The following is a 20,235-nucleotide window of genomic DNA, read 5'->3' as shown; positions in this document are numbered from 1 at the left end:
CGTAGCTATGTTCAGAATTAAGCAATCACATTCAAAATCATGTTAAATAGGAGTCAGTACACAACTGCCATCATTTAAAGTGCTTTTGATCAACTCCAAATAATGATGTTCAGCTGTTCTAGTAGGTCTATCCTGACATTTTCTTAGTCGCATCCTACAGCAAGAGCCACGGTCCGCAGATAGCTTCCAAAGCATCAGAGGGATCTCATTATTAAAAGGTATCAGTCAGGAGAAGGGTACAAAAGAATTTCCAAGGCATTAGATATACCATGGAACACAGTGAAGACAGTTATCATCAAGTGGAGAATATATGGCACAACCGTGACATTACCAAAAACTGGATGTTCCTCCAAAATTGATAAAAAAAGATGAGAAGAAAACTGGTCTGGGAGGCTGCCAAGAAGCCTACTGCATCATTAAAGGAGCTGCAGGAATATCTAGCAAGTACTGGCTGTGTGGTACATGTGACAACAATCTCCCGTATTCTTCATATGTCTGGGCTATGGGGTAGAGTGGCAAGACGGAAGCCTTTTCTTTTGAAGAAAAGCATCCAAACCCGGCTAAATTTTGCAAAACCCATCTGAAGTCTCCCAAAAGCATGTAAGAAAATGTGTTATGGTCTGATGAAACCAAGGTTGAACTTTCTGGCCATAATTCCAAAAGATATGTTTGGCACAAAAACAATACTGCACATCACCAAAAGAACACTATACCCACAGTGAAGCATAGTGGTGGCAGTTTTTGGGGCTGTTTTTCTTCAGCTGGAACAGGGGCCTTAGTCAAGGTAGAGGGAGTTATGAACAGTTCCAAATACCAGTCAATATTGGCACAAAACCTTCAGGCTTTTGCTAGAAAGCTGAACATAGAGAAACTTCATCTCTCAGCATGACGACCCAAAGCATACATCCAAATCAACAAAAGAATGGCCTCATCAGAAGAAGATTAAAGTTTTGCAATGGCCGAGCCAGAGCCCAAGACCTGAATCAGATTGAAAATCTGTGGGGTAATCTGAAGAAGGCAGTGCACAGGAGATGCCCTCGAAATCTGACAGATTTGGAGTGTTTTTCAAGGAAGAGTGGGCAAATATTGCCAATTTAAAATGTGCCATGCTGATTGACTCATACCCAAAAAGACTGAGTGCTGGAATCAAATCAAAAGGTGCTTCAACAAAGTATTCGTTTAAGGGTGTGCACACTAATGCAACCATATTATTTTAGTTTTTTATTTTTATTTCCCTCCACCTAAATGATTTCAGTTTCTTGTTCAGCTGAGTTGTACAGTTTATAAGTTTTGAAATGATTTATCTTTGTCTCATTTTTTAATAATCACAGAAACCTGCATTTTAACAGGGGTGTGTAGACTTTTTATATCCACTATATATCTGTCCAAAAATACACTGCCTGCCATTGGTGAACTCAATTGAATAATGCTAGTTGCTTGGTCTCATGTTGATCCTTCTGCATTTACAATTTCTAATGCACTAACCCCCCAGAAAGCAGGCAGTACATAAAGCCAGTACCTAGTGACCTGACTTCTTATTTCACATCAGTGACTCAAAGTACTGAAGCTTGAGGATTAGAATATCAGCTACTCAACTAGTGCTTTCAGGTATAGCAGATTACATATTTGTATAATATCAACTCTTACTTCAAAGACAAATCAGAAATTAGATAAACTCTAAAATATTACATCTACAAAGAAGAGTTGCCAATGGGAGCAAACTCTATTTAGAATGGCAAGTGCAGGTTTTAGTGGGTGGGTTCTTATATTTCTTGTATAATCTAAAAGTGAGATTTTCTTTGAGCAGTTTAATTCCTACTGTAAGTGACCCCCAACATGCAAATGTATTTCTAATTCTCACTCATTGAGTTTAAATGTTTTCTAAGCAATTTGTTTTTGTTTTGAAAAGGCTACAGACATGTTCTCAGATATTATTTGTGAAAACTCCAAATCGTTCAATTCACTATAAGAAGTGCTACTGGATGGGTTCTAAATGGAAAAGCCAATTTAGGAAAGATATATTTTGTAATGACTGCAACAGTTGTGAAGTACTGCAAATTTCAATGGGCACATCTCATTAGCAACCTCTGAGAAATATAAGAAGTCAGCACTTTTCAACCTGCCAGCAGCTATGTAAAATGGAAAACTTAATTTTTAAGTGGAATTGACTTTTATGGAAAGTGATTGGGTGGCTGATGACTGCATAATGGATGCTGATTTATCAAATCAAAAGAGAAAAAAAAACTTTTTTCCACCCACTGTATTTTCTGATACGCAAGAAAAATTGGACTAATAAATTCCAATCTATTTATTGGAATTTGTTGAGGGACACAGGAATTTGTAGAGCGTCGAACTACCATCTACGGGAGGAATGGATACCAGAAAACAAAAAAATCTCTGGGTCAATCCAAGATAACCTCTTCAGCCCAGACCACTTTTCCTGATTTTTTGAGGACACCCAACCATTAGTAGTACATACACAGTAGTATCTCAATGGTGTCATAATGAGACCAACCCAGAGGGACCTGCTGAAGGCAAGACGTTTACTCCTATGAGGTGTCTGAAAGCCAAGACTCTGAGGCGTAGGGGGCACCTACCGCACAAGGGGACAAAGGAAATGGGCAAGGTTCAGCCGAGCTCTCCCTGTGATGAAGCAACCTCCAATGGGATCCAAAAATGTGGTATCAAGAGACATTGACACTGGTACGATAGGCAAATCAGATGCTCTTTGATGGGGCACTTACGCCAGAGTGCTCAGTGAAAGAGGGGTCTAGCCCAGCAGTTGAGAGTTCGCCTTATGAGGGATCTAACACACTCAGCAAGATTGACAGAATAAGGTCACTGCCAGCCTAAGACTTGAGGGCAAAATCTGCCAGAGCAAAACTGTGTCTTAAAAAGAGATTCTAACCGCTAATCAGTAAAAATAATGCTTAGCATGTTCTCTATCTGCCAAGTAGTTTCCTATTAAGGTGAGTCACTAGTAGGCCCATGGTAGGTACAGGCCACTGTTTAGATGCCAAGTCCACTTTTCTGACCTTGTTTCTTGTTTCGCCTATAGTTAGGGTGCACACATGAAACATATCTGACTCCTACCCTTTTTTTTTGCAAAAGGTGGAAATAGTCTTTACTAAGTTTTTCTCGAAGGGGAATAGTTATGACACCCCCTTCAAAATGTTTTCAGTTCGCAAAAAGAAAAACTTCAACTAGCAGGTTTAATGGAATGGTCTCTACAAAGATGAAGATGGCAGGCTAATCCTCCAAATGCAGAGTAATACGCTCAATAAGGGTCAAAATTACCCCTTGCTAATTTTGAGGTGTCGGCAGGAGACTTTGGGATTGGGTACAGATTTCAAAGTTGTCTGAGAAAATGCTGATCTGCTTCAGGCTGAGAAGCCCTAATCACGGAGTCAGCGAGCCATTAGGGACAGGGTTACACTAAAGGCTGTTCCACAGGTCTATACCCAGAAAGAACTCCACAGACAAACAACCAGTTTTTAACGGTCTGAAATGTAAATACCAGCTCAATTGGTTCACAATTTGTGACAGAAATAACCAAGAAAACAGCAGTGAGGTAAAAAAAATAATTTTGATTGAAAGCAAGAAAAAATGTAAAAATTTTCAACTGAGCTGAGGAAAAGGCTTCCCACCTGTTAGGACACTAGCCCAAAACTGAGGCTGGGAGTAGGAGGGGTTATCCTGGGCTGGTGCACAGTTTTTTTGCTTGCCAGTGTATTTCTCCCATAGCTGGAAATATCACTCAACATTCCATGAATTTCCTGTGCCCCTCAATGAAAAGAAACAAATGTATGTCATAAGTGATGCAAAGATTTACAGCAGTCCGGACATCCATAGAGAAATCCTATGCAGCAAATAGAAGTTTGTTGGATTTCAGCGCCTTTTTTTTTTTCTTTTTTAATGATTAGTGGTTTACCTATCAATACCATAAATCTGACCAATGATTAGTGGTTTACCTATCAATACCATAAATCTGACCATGAATATAGCATCATCTAGTTTGACACAAGCACCCTATAGCCTTCATTTCCACAGTTCTACTTCATAGCCATTCTTTTCCAGCAGGTTGATGCAGCTTAAGCTGACCATACACTATACAATCTGATTGTACAATCAGCCTCTCTGATTAGGTACTAATTAAATGAATAGTATAGATCTGTCCCCATATTACACAGTATTGATAAATCTAAAGAAGACTGCACAGAGATTATATATTTAAACTTTAGGGTCCATGGCCAGCCTTAGAAAGTCAACTGCAGGTCAAATGTATCCGTTAATTCACTGTGCATGATATCTCTGAAGTGTTTCAATAAATGCAAGCTAAATGCACATAAAAAGCATGATGCACTTGCCCACCAGCACAATCTTTTAGACCCTTTCTCAGTTTGGAGGGAAATGGCTACAATCTTACTTAAAAGGAATTTGTTGCATCAGCAATGGACAAAGGATAGACTAAACTAGTTCACAAAACACCGCAACGACCAATTCTAAGGACAATACTTCAGGCCTTTTTCAAGCTGTGTTTATTTTTTGTATGTGCTCTTGTTCAATCTTGTTCATAAGGGGCATATTAAAATTTACGTCCATGTTAACCTGCACAGGGATGAACAGGTGTTCTGTGCAGCTCTCTGCAGGCAGTCCCATTAATGTCAAGTGGGACACAGCAGCTGCAGACACAGATTCAGCTCTCAATCTGACATCCGTGTGGGTGCACACAGAAACAGTGTGCTTTTGGGGCTGTGCACCTGCACGGATGTCAGATTGGTAGCAGAATATGTCTGCAGCTGCTGTATCCCAAATGACATTAATTGGACTGCCTACACAGGAATACATGGAACACCTATGTATCCCTGTGCAGGTAAACACGGATGTACACTTTAATACACCCCGTGTAAACACGGCCCTCCACGGGTGTACGCTTAAGTATGCCCCGTGTGAACCAGGCCCAAGGCTTGAACTGTGGCAGTACATACTGAATACTGGGGTTTTCATGTTGGATTGTGACGCAATCTTTTTGCACAGCAGTATTGTACAAAATGGATTTTAACTTTTGTCAGAGGTTGTCTTTTGGGTTTACTGCAGACCATAATCTAACATGGAACAGAAACTTTTTCTGCAGAACGCACACACTAAGAGAAGACACTAACATACAGAAAATCATTTGGATGCCTCTCTGAAAATAGTTTCATATTGTCACTGCTGCTGCTTGCAAACATTAGCATGATTACATAAAAACTGTACGTATGTATGTATGTATGTATGTATGTAAAGAACCTTCCTAAAATTCCATGTACACCAGAAATGACATTCGGATTGAGAATGCAAGCACTGTGAGGAAATCAGACTTCTACACTGTGTAATTTTTAATCCTAAAATGTCCACGGGGCCTCAAATGGCATGGGGTGATTTAAATCTTCCTTTACCTAGTCAGTTTAGGCAGCACACAGGTTCACTAGGAAACTGATACATACACAGCTCCAAATCTAAAAGCTAGAATGTGGTCTTACGGCTGTGTGCACCAAGAACACTTCTCTGGAAAATTACAACATGGTTTAATCTTTTTCTTTTATAATGTTTAGGACTGAATACACATATTTAAAGAATACGTCCTACTCTTCATCACTGCATCTCAGAATTCCAAAGACCAGGAATGAAAATAGCTAACACAGCTATCTGACTGCACTTCTGGCCTGCTTCTTTCCCATTCAAAGCCTTTCTATTCATCTCCAAATTCTACACTAACAACTAACACTAAGGAGCAGAGGGCAAAAAGAGGAGGCCACGAAAACGGTTAAGACGTTTTTTGTCATTATTTGCACCCAGGGGTTCGGTTATTACAAGGTGTAGTAAAGATGTGCTAATGATGGGAGCCAGGAGGTGCTTGATCTAAGAAACACAAGCTGCACACAGTATATGTAAAAGACTGCATATAAATAATAATTACCACTTAAAGCCTGTGCATGGTATGCTCCAAGCAAAAGCAGAACACTAACTTTCAAGTTCACAAACAAGCTGCTGTTTTGAAATGGACCTAAAAGGCTAGGAAGATTAGATTACACATGGTGCAGAATGACCTCACCCTTCCTCTACTGCCTTGCACAGGTTCAGCAAGCACGTGTTCTGGAGGTGTCATATATTTGTAAAAATTAAAAAAAAAAAATGTAGAAAGGATTAAAAAAAAATAAAATTGACAGTGAACCTCTATGCTTTCCTAACCCCAGCTGCTGGTAAAACATGTTGCCAAGCCAACCAAGGAGTAAAATGACAGCGGGCAACGTATCTGTATCTAAATTTTGGGAAACATCTTTACCAAGCCTTTAAAGTGAAACAAAGGCTGGAACCAGGACTCAAACTTACCCTGGTTTTGCAAAGGCAAGAGCTGTGTATGTGGAGGATGAGGATGAGCTGAAGGTGGTGGCGGTTGTGGCAAAGATGGCGGATGGGTGGCTACAGGACTCAGCACAGCAGTAAATAAATCTTCAACCTCTTTTCCTTCAAGTTCTGCAAACCCAACAGAAAGAGCAGGAACCATATATTTAAAACATGTATTCCAGTGAAAGGTATCTGGAGCGACGTTATTGTGTAAACCTAGGATGGTCATATTTACCTGGAATTTTATACAGTTTTCCCAAAATTGCACCTGAAGGGGAAGTAAAAAAAAAGTCAGTTCGTAATCACTACAACAGGGAAATTCTAAAAGGAAACACGCGATAAGTGGAAAAGCTAGGGGCAAAAAATGAAAAAAAAAAATCACCTCGGCTGCTACACACAAGAGTACTTTAATATACCTCAGTAATATTGTAATGCCCCCATACTCCACTGTGAACTGAACCCTTTTGAATACAATTCAGGTTGTTTATAGAGATCACTACAAGGCTCACTGTGTGGCATTGGGGTCTAGAGACATGAGCTGAGGTAACCGTAGTTTCCTCCAACCAAAAGCAATTATATAAGTATTAGATCCAATTATTACCTTCTGATTGAGATCTTTGGCTTCATGTCATAACTCAATAACATATTTAAAAATATAACGCAGCTCTTCTGAAAAATGTTAAAGCCTAAAGCTTTTTCTCAGTTTTGGATAGATTTTAAAAAAGTAAATACTTATGTTAAAGTGTATTGCTTGAGAGCCTGTTGGGTAGATTAAATCTCATTTCGAGTCCCTCTGTGACAGCAGTGCAAGAAATGAGGGGAGCAGTTGTCACTGGACAGGAGATCACAGGCAGTAATAATAACCTTACAAAAGTTCTGACCCTTTCCACAATTTACTAAGAAAATGTTTTTTTTCCACATTGGAGAATGTAAATGAGGGGGAAAAAAATTACCTCCAATGGGGACACAGACCTTAATAAACCTGACGTGGCTTTTTAAGCCCACCCCACTGGAGCAATTGAGTAGTTAATAAAACAAGATACAGCAAAGCAATGTTTACCATCTGTAACCATTTTGTCTAGTTCTGGGCTGAGAATCCCATCCAGTTGATCCTCACATAATGGCCGAGAGCTCTGGGGAACACTAGCTTGAGGCAGTGATGATGAATCATCTGATATTGTACCTACATCAAGTCCAGCTGCAGGGACAAACAAAAAAGCTACCATAAGCATTTACATTAAAAGATGTCTTCCTAATACAGTCCCTGACTCTGACAAAAAAAAATATTTTAGGGAAATATCTGACCACAAACAAAAGAGATACACAAAGATCCACCCAAAAACTGTTAGCAAATCCTAAACTGTTAAACATCTAATCTCTTTTATCCCTGAAGGACTATCTGTACTGTCATCATTATTCCTGCCTCAACAACTAGACAGGGGTACCAATAACCCTATAAGGTTTATCATTTATTTTATATGACAAAGAACACAATATGAGAAGCACAAGCAGACCACAGTAGACAAGAATCCCCTAAAACTCAGGAACATCTTATTCTCAAGTCCCAAGAAAATATAAGGTGGCAGCAGGTAACTTGGCCCACCAGAAACCTCCTATAACTGAGAAAAAGATTTTTGAACTTCATGTAAAATATTTTTCCTAAAGTGCAAAAACCTTATTTTCTTATTTTTTCTTTCTTATTGTCAACTGGGGAACATAGGAACGTTAGAAATTCTTAAACAGTCAGGATAACCAAAATCAGTCTAATTGAGGGGCGGGCAATAGTCATCAAAGAGATCCATCAACAGACATGCTATGCCCAATAGCAAAGAACCATTCAAAACAAACAGTAGGAAGACTAAAGCTCAACATAGCTGACCCTTTAAGCTTAGGGAAAGGAAGCTTGGAGAGACAAACATGTTCACGGAAACCAGTAAGGTTTAGGAGCATTCAACTTAAGCCTCCAGCAGTTCAGAATTAAAGTGGTTGTAAAAGCCTGAAGGTTTTTTATCTTCATGCATTCTGTGCATGAAGGTAAAAAAAACCCCTTCAGTATGCAGCTACCCCTGAAGCACCCCCAATACTCAAGATCACGATCCAGCAACATGCATGACAGCGGATGCTGTCCAGGCTCTCTGCCTCCTCATTGGCTCAGAGACAATGCCTTCCGCTGCTGTCAATCACAGGCTGTGAGGCGGGAGCAGGGGTCGAGTCATATTCTGTGTGTCTTTTGAAACACAAAGCGGGAGCGAGCACAAGAGTCCTCTGTTAGCAAGTGTCTAGCTATGGGGGCACTCGGCAGGGGGGAAGGGCCCAAAGTGCCAGCGGGCGAACAGGGAAGCAGAGGATCGGGGCTGCTCTGTGTACAGAGCAGGCAAGTATAACATATTTTTTTTTAATTTACGCCACTAATATATCACATTAGCTTCAGGGAGAGGGAAGTCCAAGATGAGAAAAGATGACTTGATGAACAGCTAATCTCTTAATAGATTACATCTGTGGATATGAACATGTGATGGCTTTCAGGGCATAAAGCACAAATGGACAGGAAGTAAAAGAACCTTAACGTATTTACCTTTTCAAAGTTTCAAAAAAAAATTAAAGGTGAACACTGTACATGTAGGCAGGGTTATATATGGCTGGCCTAATTTCTTTTGTTTGTTTTTCAGTGTCCCAAACTCTTGAGGGCAGCAATTTAACTTGTTAAATCGGTTGTAAACCTCTGTAATGAAAAATGAACAGAGCATATCCCTCTATAGTGTGTACTTGCAACAATACAAAGAATCTAGCGTGATTTGTATCTGCTTCCATTCCTCTGCTATCTGCATGATTTGCTTCTGACAGGTCATGCGGACTCCACAGTCAGTACACATCAGTACACAATAAGTGATTGATAGCATCTGCTGTGCATGTTTCTCTCTCAAGACTGTGCAATAGGAGATGTGTCCATTCCCTCCACTCAGGTCCCAGATTAAAAACAGCTCTCCTCTCTGTGCTATGAAGTGTGTGACATTAGATACAGGCACTCCTGCCTGCTGGAGCTGAGAAATAGCCTTTGATCTGTGTGTTTTATAAGGCTGTGGAGAAGTCAGTGCTACAAATAAAAAGGTACAACGAATGTAGGAGTATTCGTTTCATGTCTGTGCATTACCTGAGCCTAGTCACTTCAGTGAGTATATGTAAGGGTTTACAACCACTTTAAAGAATTTCTAACATTCCTTTGTCCCTTAAATGGAATATAAAGAAATATAGCTTTTGGGTGGACTGGAACTTTGACTTGATAAGAGACTTAAGCTCAAAAAAAAAAAAAAAAAAAAAAAAAAAAAGGAACATAAATGCAACTTATTAGCAAAGACATACAAGTAAGCTGTACATAAAAAAACAAACCTTATTTCCTAGCCACATACAACCAAATAACACTGTAGGTATTCAATTATACAATACATTAAGGGTGTTAAGGCTAAATGTTAGTTGTAACAGAGAAGGCAATGAGTTATGACAGCTTACTGAACTCTAAAATACACAAAGTTGACTCCTTTCTGGAGTAAACTATAGAGCAATGTCCATCCATGATATAAATTTTACATGTGGTGAAAATTCTCCTTGCAAGTGTATATGCCCTTCATAATTGGTACAAAATTATAAAACTTTTAAAGTTTTAAAGAATGTATTCGCCACGGTTTAATCTATTAAATCTAAAAATTTAAACCTGTAGCCATTTTAAGAGACAGAATTTAAAGGCTAAGTTCAGATTTCTGCACGTTAGATCTGTATTTAGGGTGTAACATGTTCAGCATGCACCCCTCTCTCTCCCACTTTCCGGTGTCAGCGGACGGGGGATCGTATCCTCATACCCGCTGTCACAATTTGAAAACAGCACAACAGTGCGGGGCTCCACCCACACAGTTGCGTCCGTCATTTACAGGAAACTGTAAACGAATAGACTACAATTTACATCAGCCACTAAGGCTGACGGCTGGTAGCTGATGGCTTGTAGTTCTCAATGAACTATGAGGGCACTTGTGAGCATTCTTGTAGTTCATTGATCCTCCTGCTCTCAAGTAATGTACAGGCAGACAGCTATCTTGAGAGTCTGCAGATACTGACATTGCACCTATGATCTGCAGGCTCCTTAGGAAAAAAAAATATTAAATGCACATTTTTTTACCTGCAAAAAATGTGCATTTATTTATTTTATTTTTTTTTCAAAAGGCGAGCTTATCCTTAAGCTTGTATTGCTGTAGTTTTGCACAGGAATGTACTTGTATACTAATCAGAGCGGTAAATATTCTTGAATATTTCAAAAATACGCCAGTGAAATTCTCACAAATCCAGGAAACCTAAATTCCTGTGGGACTGCACCCACACTGCAAGGATTAACTGTCCATTTTTGTCTAGGGGACTTGATAGGATACTTTTTACTTACCCGATGCATGCAGACTCCTCTGCACTGCTAGACAGGTCTTGATAGCCTCTGCTCCCCTATGCTTTGGCAGTCTAAGGGTCTCTTACATATTCATGACCAATGCAGAAAACACAGCCCTGAACTGGATGTGAGGATGCTGAAAAACAGACCACCTTTGTAGCATGGGGGAGCTACGTCTGCTGGGGCAGCAGAGGATCAGGTAAGTAAAAGTGCTGTTCCATCTCCAAAACAAAAATGAGCAGTTAACCTTTGAAGTTTGAGTGCAACCCCTTTGCAAAGGAGGGTCTTCAAGTTTCCTGAAGCTGAAACCCCAGAAAAACATTGCAGCTTACCGGTACTTAAAGGTGGTGAATGCATTAGTTTCCCTTTTTTATGCTATTTTTCCTTTATTTTCACCTTGTGATCCAGCCAATAACACTTCCTGACTTAGGGTAGCTCCACTTTCTATGAAGGAGCAACAGAGCCACACTTGGTCATCAGCATTTTCAACCACTGGAAAGGCCACTGTTAAGAAGTTACAGCAACAGTTCATTCTTTTGGAACAAAGGTTTTACATACAATATCTCACAGAAGTCAGTACACTCCTCACATTTTTGTAAATATTTTATTATATCTTTTCATGTGACAACACTGAAGAAATGACACTTTACTACAATGTAAAGTAGTGAGTGTACAGCTTGTATAACAGCGTAAGTTTGCTGTCCCCTCAAAATAACTCAACACACAGCCATTAATGGCGAAACCGCTGGCAACAAAAGTGAGTACACCCCTAATTGAAAATGTCCAAATTGGGCCCAAAGTGTCAATATTTTGTGCGGCCACCATAATTTTCCAGCACTGCCTTAACCCTCTTGGGCATGAAGTTCTCCAGAGCTTCACAGGTTGCCACTGGAGTCCTCTTCCACTCCCCCATGACAACATCACGGAGCTGGTGGATGTTAGAGACCTTGTGCTCCAACCCCTTCCGTTTGAGGATGCCCCACAGATGCTCAATGGGGTTTAGGTCTGGAGACATGCTTGGCCAGTCCATCACCTTTACCCTCAGCTTCTTTAGCAAGGTGGTGGCCATCTCTAATGTGAGTTTGGGGTCGTTATGTTGGAATACTGCCCGTCGGCCATACTCTGCTTCAGTATGTCACAGTACATGCTTCCATCAATGAACTGTAACTTCCCAGTGCCGGCAGCACTCATGCAGCCCCAGACCATGACACTCCCATCACCATGCTTGACTGTAGGCAAGACACACTTGTCTTAGTACTCCTCACCTGGCTGCCGCCAGAAACGCTTGACACCATCTCAAATATGTTTATCTTGGTCTCATTAGACCACAGGACATGGTTCTAGTAATCCATGTCCTTGGTCTGCTTGTCTTCAGCAAACTGTTTGCAGGCTTTCTTGTGCATCATCCTTAGAAGAGGCTTCCTTCTGGGACGACAGCCATGCAGACCAATTTGATGCAGTGTGCGGTCTGAGCATTAATAGGCTGACCCCCCCTTCAACCTCTTCAGCAATGCTGGCAGCACTCATACATCTATTTCCCAAAGACAACCTCTGGATATGACGTTGACCATGTGCACTGAACCTCTTTGGTCGACCATGGCGAGGCCTGTTCTGAGTGGAACCTGTCCTGTTAAACCGCTGTACGGTCTTGGCCACTGTGCTGCAGTACAGTTTCAGGGTCTTGGCAATCTTCTTACAGCCTAGGACATCTTTATGTAGAGCAAAAATTCTTTTTTTCAGACCCTCAGAGTTCTTTGCCATGAGGTGCCATGCTGAACTTCCAGTGACCAGTATGAGAGAGTGAGAGCGATAACACCAAATTTAACACACCTGCTCCCCATTCACACCTGAGACCTTGTAACACTAACAAGTCACATGACACCGGGGAGGGAAAATAGCTAATTGGGCCCAATTTGGACATTTTCACTTAGGGGAGCACTCACTCGTTGCCAGTGGTTTAGACATTAATGGCTGTGTGTGGCGTTATTTTGAGGGGACAGCAAATTTACACTGTTATACAAGCTGTACACTCACTACTTTACATTGTAGTAAAGTGTCATTTCTTCAGTGTTGTCACATGAAAATATATAATAAAGTATTTACAAAAATGTGAGGGGTGTACTCACTTCTGTGAGATAATGTAAATTAATAAAATCTGACTACTGTAAGCACCCGTTACTGTTATATGTTTTTTTTTTCCAATCCTCTGCCATGTTTGCTGTACATCTTGATCTGTTAAAAGAAACAAAATATTAACAGACTTGCTGGCCAGATCACCTGGTAAAAATAGAGAAAAAAAAAAGCCTAAAAAATTAAACAAATGTAGCCATCAGATCTAAGAATTGGTAAGCTGAAATATATTACATTTATGTTTTTTTAAATTGAATACCAATTTCATGTTACAAAGCTAGAAGAAAAAAGTTCATCTAAATTAAAAAATGTCTTCAAATACATTTTGCCAAAAAGGAGATAGAATCTTGCGTCTTAAGGTTCATAGAGAAAGCTTCTATTGCCCTAATGCTGGTCCCCCCTTTACTACACCTAACTACAGGGGCTGGAACAAAAAAGGCACAAACCTTTTCTTCCTACATAGGCAGCAAATATTTTTATGACCAATGAGAAACACGCAACAAGGACAAGACATAAAAGCAGTAGCGTGCAATTCATGCATACAGAATGCTAGCAGACAGAGAGCTACCAGATGTCTAGCAAGGAGGAAGCAGGGTTTCCTTTGTCCATCTTACCAAAAGGAGAAGATGAATTCTCAACCTGGAAAGGGCATAAATCAAGACCTACAGAACCCAAAACCAGATAAAATGGATGATTATAATAAAGAAAAAGAGGATGTGATAATAAAGAAAGGGTGGAGGTGAATTTGTCAGGCAACATGCTTAAAATGTGTCGAAAATAAAAACAAAATAAAAAAAGCAAACTATACAACATACTGTAAGCAGATAAATAACAGGCGAAACCAAACATGTTTACTTGGGGAACTGGAGCAGTGCAAAGTAGTAAGACAATAATTGAGAAAATGATGCAAAAACCTACCAGTCTGATTTGATGTTTTTGCAAGATCATCAGAAAGAATACCAAAAATGTCGTCGTCTGTGTTCAGAACTTCAGACAGATCTGCTAGAGGATCCTGAGAACAACCTTTGAGAATGACACAGAGCAAAAAAGAGGTCTTAAAACACAACTCTCATAGGAATGCTACAAAAAGTGCTATTTTTATTGGTGGCACAATAAACACAGATTTCATATTGTTCACAGATATGTTTAACTAAAGAGTATCACATATTTACTTGCTTAATGCACAGTAAATGTCAAATCATAAAGGATGTCTTGGGATCCATAACAAGTGTATAAAAAGGAGAAGTATGGATAGCGTGAGGAAGTATAAAAAGCCCTCTCAGGATTTCACTGGTGGGGAGATATACCCTCTCTATTTGTGCTTGTGAGCATTGTTTCCAGTACAAAAAAAAAAGTGATGGAAGATGCAAAATTTTAGAGTAGTCACAGCAACAGAATTGAGGCGAAACCTTTCAATGGGGAAACCTGTTTTGGAGACAACTGTTTAGGAGGGGATTTTACCTTGCTTTAGAAAGATTTCCTCTTATTTTATGTTGTGTGTGGTAAATTTCTTGAACTGGACCCAGATAGCAAAAAAAAAACCATGACAAGGAATGGAAATATTTCCTACTCTACCTAAAACAAAACATTTACTGTTACATGCACTTTTAGGCTCCATGCACACTAGCATTTTTTAAGCTAAAAATATGCTGGGAAAAACACTGGATAAAAAACCGCTATTAGCATTTTTACAGTACATGTAGGGGGAAAAAAAGATAGGAAAAAAAGATAGAAAAAAAAACGCTGTTAGCAGCGTTTAGTGTTTTTTTTTTGGTGCTAGAAAAACGCTCCAAAAAACTGTACAAAAATATTTTTTTTTCTGCTCCTAGACACTGAAGCTCAAAAAATACTAATAGCCTAAAGTAGTGTGCATGGACACATAGTATAACACTATCAAGCTTCTAGGAGCTTAAAAAAAATTATAGTGTGCATGGAGCCTAAAGCAGACCTGAAATATTGGGAACAACTAGAAATATTAATTATATCTAAGCCGAATCCTGATAGATTTACCACTTGAATCAATTTCCTCCTGAAAAATAGCAGTGCACCTCTGGTGCCTGGGTACCTCTGTCCTGTAGCCACATAGCTATATATCTGCAGTGTGAGATTATCAAAGGCACAGCTGCCTCTCTCTGTTAGTCTAACAGGATTTGGAGTCAGATTTGGTGATGTCACTACTGTACTAGTCACTGTTCTCTTGGTTGGAGAGAAAGCTGTACCTGAGGACCTGTGGTGCAAGGATCTAATTGCTTCTGTTTTATTCATTGTGGGGTTTTTTTCTAATTCTCCTGCTGCTTCTTTATCATCACCCCACCAGTTATCACATCACCTGTCATTATGGTGTAAGCTCTGATATGAGGAACCAAAGCCCTGTCTACTACCAAGATGGCAGGTTCTACACAGATATAGTGTGGAACAGGACATGGCAAGTAAGTATGGGGAAAAGATCAACTACAGGGAGCCTAAAGGGAATACTGGGGACTAGTGCCATTTTTTGAGAGCATTTTTTGGGCACAGCTTCCACAGAATAGGTCATCTTCAAGGGCTTGCTCACAGGTAGGATGCAGGCAGTGCCAATCACGACCCACTGCATTTTTTTATGTTTAAACAAACTTTATTGAAATGTCACACTGGTATTTCATTAAGTTCTACTAGACCCAGTGCACTGTGAGATGGTGGATTTACTTTGTTTACTAACGGTGAAGTGTTGCATGTGTGTGAATCACAAGTCTTGTCACACAGAATTGCAAACGCTTTCACAGGTAAAACAATAAAAACCTACAGTGTACCCTACAGTGTCCTCAAAGGATCAGGCTTGCTTAAAATTACCAGTTTTCACTAGTTTTTATTAATAAGGACATTAATTTAACCACATAAAAATTAATATAAGCCTAAGGATTTGGCCAAAACCAGCAGTTTGTGAAAGCTGGGCAAATAGGATAAATGTGTGCAAAAAAGTATAAAAAAAGATTTAAAAAAGGCCTTGAAGATGCAGAATCTAAAGCCAAAAAAAAATTAATGGCACTGCAAAGCTTCAAAACTGGCACATAAGCGCTTATTATTTGTGTCTCTACATGATCAAATGAGGAAGCAGTAGTAGGCCTGCAGATGAGGTTAAAGCATATTTAAACCCAAGAACAAAAATATATTTTGCAGCTTACCAGTCCTTAGATGTGGAGGCTGCATTAGTTTTCTTTTTTTCCAGCTAAGTACATTTTCTGCAAATACAGAAAAAAAAGCTGTTGACCCTGATAGAAATCCATGTTTTTGTAACTTCTTGCATACTGAACTCTCAAACAATGTTATCAGCTTTCTTCAGTGCCCTATATAACCCCTCCCTATGTAATTGAGATGAGAACGGGGAAGTGCCTGTAGTCCAAATCAGGAAAAAAAACCTAGGGTGACAACGCTGTTCCATAGATACAGTGTGGTAGAAGAAATTAAGCTACCACTTCTAAGGATTGGTAAACTGCAATATACCAAAGTAGAAGCAAAGGCTAATAAACATGCATTGCCTTTCCCTTCTCATTCCTAGGCTGCAGTTTGTAAAAGAGAGCAGAGTAAACAGCCCTTTTTTTTTTTTTTTAAACACTTCGAGGGAGCGCCAACAATGGGGGAATGGGGAGCAATGGAAGCCAGCAGGTAACATCACGGCTGAATTCAGTCCTGTTGTCGAGACTCCCTGACACAGGGGGCATTCAGCTTCATGTGACAGAACCAAAGCTGATCTAAAAAAAAAAAATGGTATTTACACCCATTTCTTTTACAAACGGAATGCAGAATAAGCACAAGGAGGGAGGAGGTAATAATTTTCAGCAGACACTTAAGTCTACTGAATGTCGAGACAAAACTCATCCAAAATCTTGGTGATCAAGCTAAATCAAAGTGTAGAGGGACCCGTTTATCAGGACTAGAAGGCTTCATGCCAACCAGACAAGGACTAGCATCTGCAAACTGTCTCTTCTAACTGAAGATTGAAAATGGAAAGACATTCCACGCATGCTTTTGTTGCTTGATATTTGAATGGCCTTTGACTGCTCTGGCCATATATCTTTTATACTCTAGAAAATTAGGCTTTGGCCTTAGACAGCACTGCCCATTATCTCCACTCTTATTCACCTTGGTGACTGAGCTCCTGGCACAGCTTAAAAAAGCTTTCCCCAATATACCTGGTGTGTGTATAGCTGGGCAACAATATAAATGAAGCGTTTTTACAGATGATGGTAATCTCACAATTACTAATCCACTTGTCTCTCTGCCAAATCTGCATAAATTCCTTATGTACAATACTATGTATTGGTGCTCTCTTGGGCGTGTGCGTGTGTGTGTGTGTGTGTGCGTGCGTATCCTGGACGAGAAGCCATAGGCCCACCTGGCTTTGAAGCCACGTAATGTACTTTGACTGAATTGCAAACCAAGACTTTCCAAGCACATTATGTTTCAAACTAGACCTAATGTGGGCCTAGGTGTCCCAAATCTCCCACAATACTATCAAGCAGACCAACTAGTACAATACTATCAAGCAGACCAACACTATTCTGGGTCATCCTAGAGGCTGTTCACTATGACCATTTATTCATACATAATCTTCTTTGGTTCCACCCTCGTGACAGAAACGCCCTCTCTCAAATCCTATCATCAGACATTCCCCTTTGCCCAAGGGATATTTTGGCTGCCTACTTTCCCCACATCAACCCATCATTTCTCTCAGGAAATTATTAATCAGGTGATTTCAAACACTGGATCGACTGCTTATTCCAAAAGGTTTGAAACCTTTCCCAAAATTTACAAAAAGACTACCACTTACCCGGTTCTGAATTATTTTGATATCTAAAGTCAAACACAAGGTCTATTACTACTTATTTATCGGGCAAAAGACTGACAAACCACACTCTCCAGGGTATGTTTTATTACCCTATAGCACCTTGATATCTAAATATACCCCAACACATTTTAATTATGCCTGAAAAAAGGGAATTGGACTTAGGAATAGAACTGCAACATTTTTTTGGAAATTTGAAATACCAATAAATCCTGCTCACGCACTTCTACAGTGGTGACGACTAATTTGTAAAGTGCTGCTTTGGTGGTACATGGTAGCTAGCCAACTGGTGTATGTAAACCCTAGCAACCCTCCTACATGTATCCGAGGCTCTTCCAAAATAGGCACACTCTTACATACCTATTGATTGTGTCCCATTACCCAAATATTATGGTTACAAGTAACCAGAATCTTACAAACTCTTTTTCAGCAATTGTTTCCCATGTACTCATCTACTCTTAGTTTTATCTCCTACTTACCACAAAGTTACCTTTGAAAGACCCCCCTCTTCCTCTCCATTATACCTTTTATGTCTATTAAATTGACTGCACTATATGACACCACCATCATTATCCTCATGATGTTTATACCATCCAAAGCTCACACAACTGTATTCTCTGTACAAATGCTTAACTATGCAATATCTGCACACTTTTGAACACCACTTTCAATAAAAAAAGACTGAGCAAGAAAAAAAATCCATAACATGCTTTGAAACCTGAAATGCAAGATATTATGCTTCTGGTGTAAATGGGCTACTAAGCAGGCTCCCTGTTATTCACACTTGATTGATATGACTGCTCATCCTTACCATCTGTGGCTTTGGAGGGAGTTGCAGCAGAGCTAAGCAGGGGGTCAGATGATGGATCCAGAAAGGTAGCATTAATGTTGGCTTTGTATGGCAGTTGAGCAGTATCCTCAGACAAATTCTCAATGCTCGGCTTGTTTTGTCGACTGGTATCCAAAAGATTTTTTCCAAAAAAAGCTTCCTGTGAAAAAGATTGACACAGTATATTAACTAAAACCACCTAAATTGTTTAGGATAAATCAAACTCCTACATAAAACAATTATCAGGTAAAAAAACTGCACTTCAGATATGGCAAAAGAATCGTTGCTTTTCAAATGGTGACATTGAAGTTGGATAACGAGTGCAATTATAACTTTCTTATCATTGTAATAACCCACGTTATATACAGCACATGGAAACAATTTAGAGAAAACAGCATGAGTGTGTATGGGGCAATTCTACAAAAGTGTCAGGGTTAGGATCCATTTTATTACAGTGGAGCCATTCAGATATGCATTTATAGCAGATGGACATTTAGTTTGTTAAAGCACTTGCAGAAAACAAATACCTGTTTTCCATTTCTAATTCTGTTACAAACCTCAGTTATACTGATCTCTTGCAACCTCTTACTGTCTGCAAACATGCACTCTATTTATGGCTAAGTGGTAGTTTCCAAGGCGGATTTCTTGATGGTGACAACAGTGCTCCATACTGGTGTTAAAATGGACACTTGTATTCACTAAAAAAGCCTGTGTAACAAGGTAACAAAGGAAAACAATTGGGAGACTGGGACAGAGTTTGAACCTTATAACAGAAAGTACCTAAAAAAAGGACCTGCATGACAGGATGAACGGGTATTATTTAAATCAATGGTTTTCACCTGCACTGCAAGGTTGACTGCTTAGTCTAGGGGACAGGAAAGCTTTAACTTACCTTAACCTTCGCTCCCCCAGCAGACGGCGTTACCCCGCTCTCCAGTGGTGGACTGTCCCTTGACATCATCACGTACAGTATAGGGCTATGGACCACACTGGGCGTTCGGCAGTGTTTTTGTTCTACCTCTGAATGCTCTGCATGTTACCCTATGTGTCCATGCACACATAGGTGTTTAGAAGCAGAAAACAAAACAATGCCAGTGCGTCCAGGAACAGCGTTTGGCAGGAAAAAAGGCTTGACGCATTAACGCTAGGCGTGCGAGCATTCATTTCAATGGCCAGGATAAATTATTATTCCGGCTTATAAAAAGAAATTAAAGCACTTGAAGCATCTTAACGCATTACATGAGTTTACAAGCATCTTGCATTTTTCTGCCAAAATGTCGCTACCAGGAGGAAAGACGTCTAGGAGAGTTGGACAAACACCCTGTGTGCATAAGACCTAATGAATCAGCTACTGCAGAAAGAGAACTGCTATACAGAAATGATATAATGTTGCAGTGACAGAACTCTCTTGATTTATAAATCTACCAGAATTAAACATTCACAGATGAGCTACAGATTACATAAGGTAAAAAATGGAGTTCGATCTCTGCACCAGTGTATCAATTCAGTATAGCAGTTGATTCTGCAGTAGCTGTTTTAATAAAATGTCAGTGGTGAGCAAAGGAATCTCCATACACTTTGTACTCGGTGCAGAAGTCTCCATCATATGATTTCCTCTTCTGGTCAAATGTTTTAGCCTAT

General features: G+C 39.8%; 1 protein-coding gene across 1 annotated transcript in view; it reads right to left on the bottom strand.

The window, feature by feature from the left end:
* LOC149465893 (histone-lysine N-methyltransferase 2C-like) overlaps positions 1–20,235 on the bottom strand; it is a 280,655-nt gene that overhangs the window by 94,697 nt on the left and 165,723 nt on the right. Inside the window, exons 24-30 of the mRNA XM_089673215.1 lie at positions 18,577–18,754; positions 16,105–16,161; positions 13,862–13,966; positions 13,558–13,605; positions 7,448–7,585; positions 6,623–6,655; positions 6,373–6,516 (exon numbers count right to left, since the gene is read on the bottom strand). Coding sequence (XP_089529341.1) covers positions 6,373–6,516; positions 6,623–6,655; positions 7,448–7,585; positions 13,558–13,605; positions 13,862–13,966; positions 16,105–16,161; positions 18,577–18,754 — 703 coding nt within the window. The remainder of the gene's footprint in view (positions 1–6,372; positions 6,517–6,622; positions 6,656–7,447; positions 7,586–13,557; positions 13,606–13,861; positions 13,967–16,104; positions 16,162–18,576; positions 18,755–20,235) is intronic.

This window comes from Staurois parvus, unplaced genomic scaffold (assembly GCF_062004578.1).
Source record: "Staurois parvus isolate SC_StPar_1 unplaced genomic scaffold, SC_StPar_1.0 ptg000136l, whole genome shotgun sequence".
NCBI classification, from domain to species: domain Eukaryota; kingdom Metazoa; phylum Chordata; class Amphibia; order Anura; family Ranidae; genus Staurois; species Staurois parvus.
This window is presented reverse-complemented; position numbering and strand designations above follow the sequence as displayed.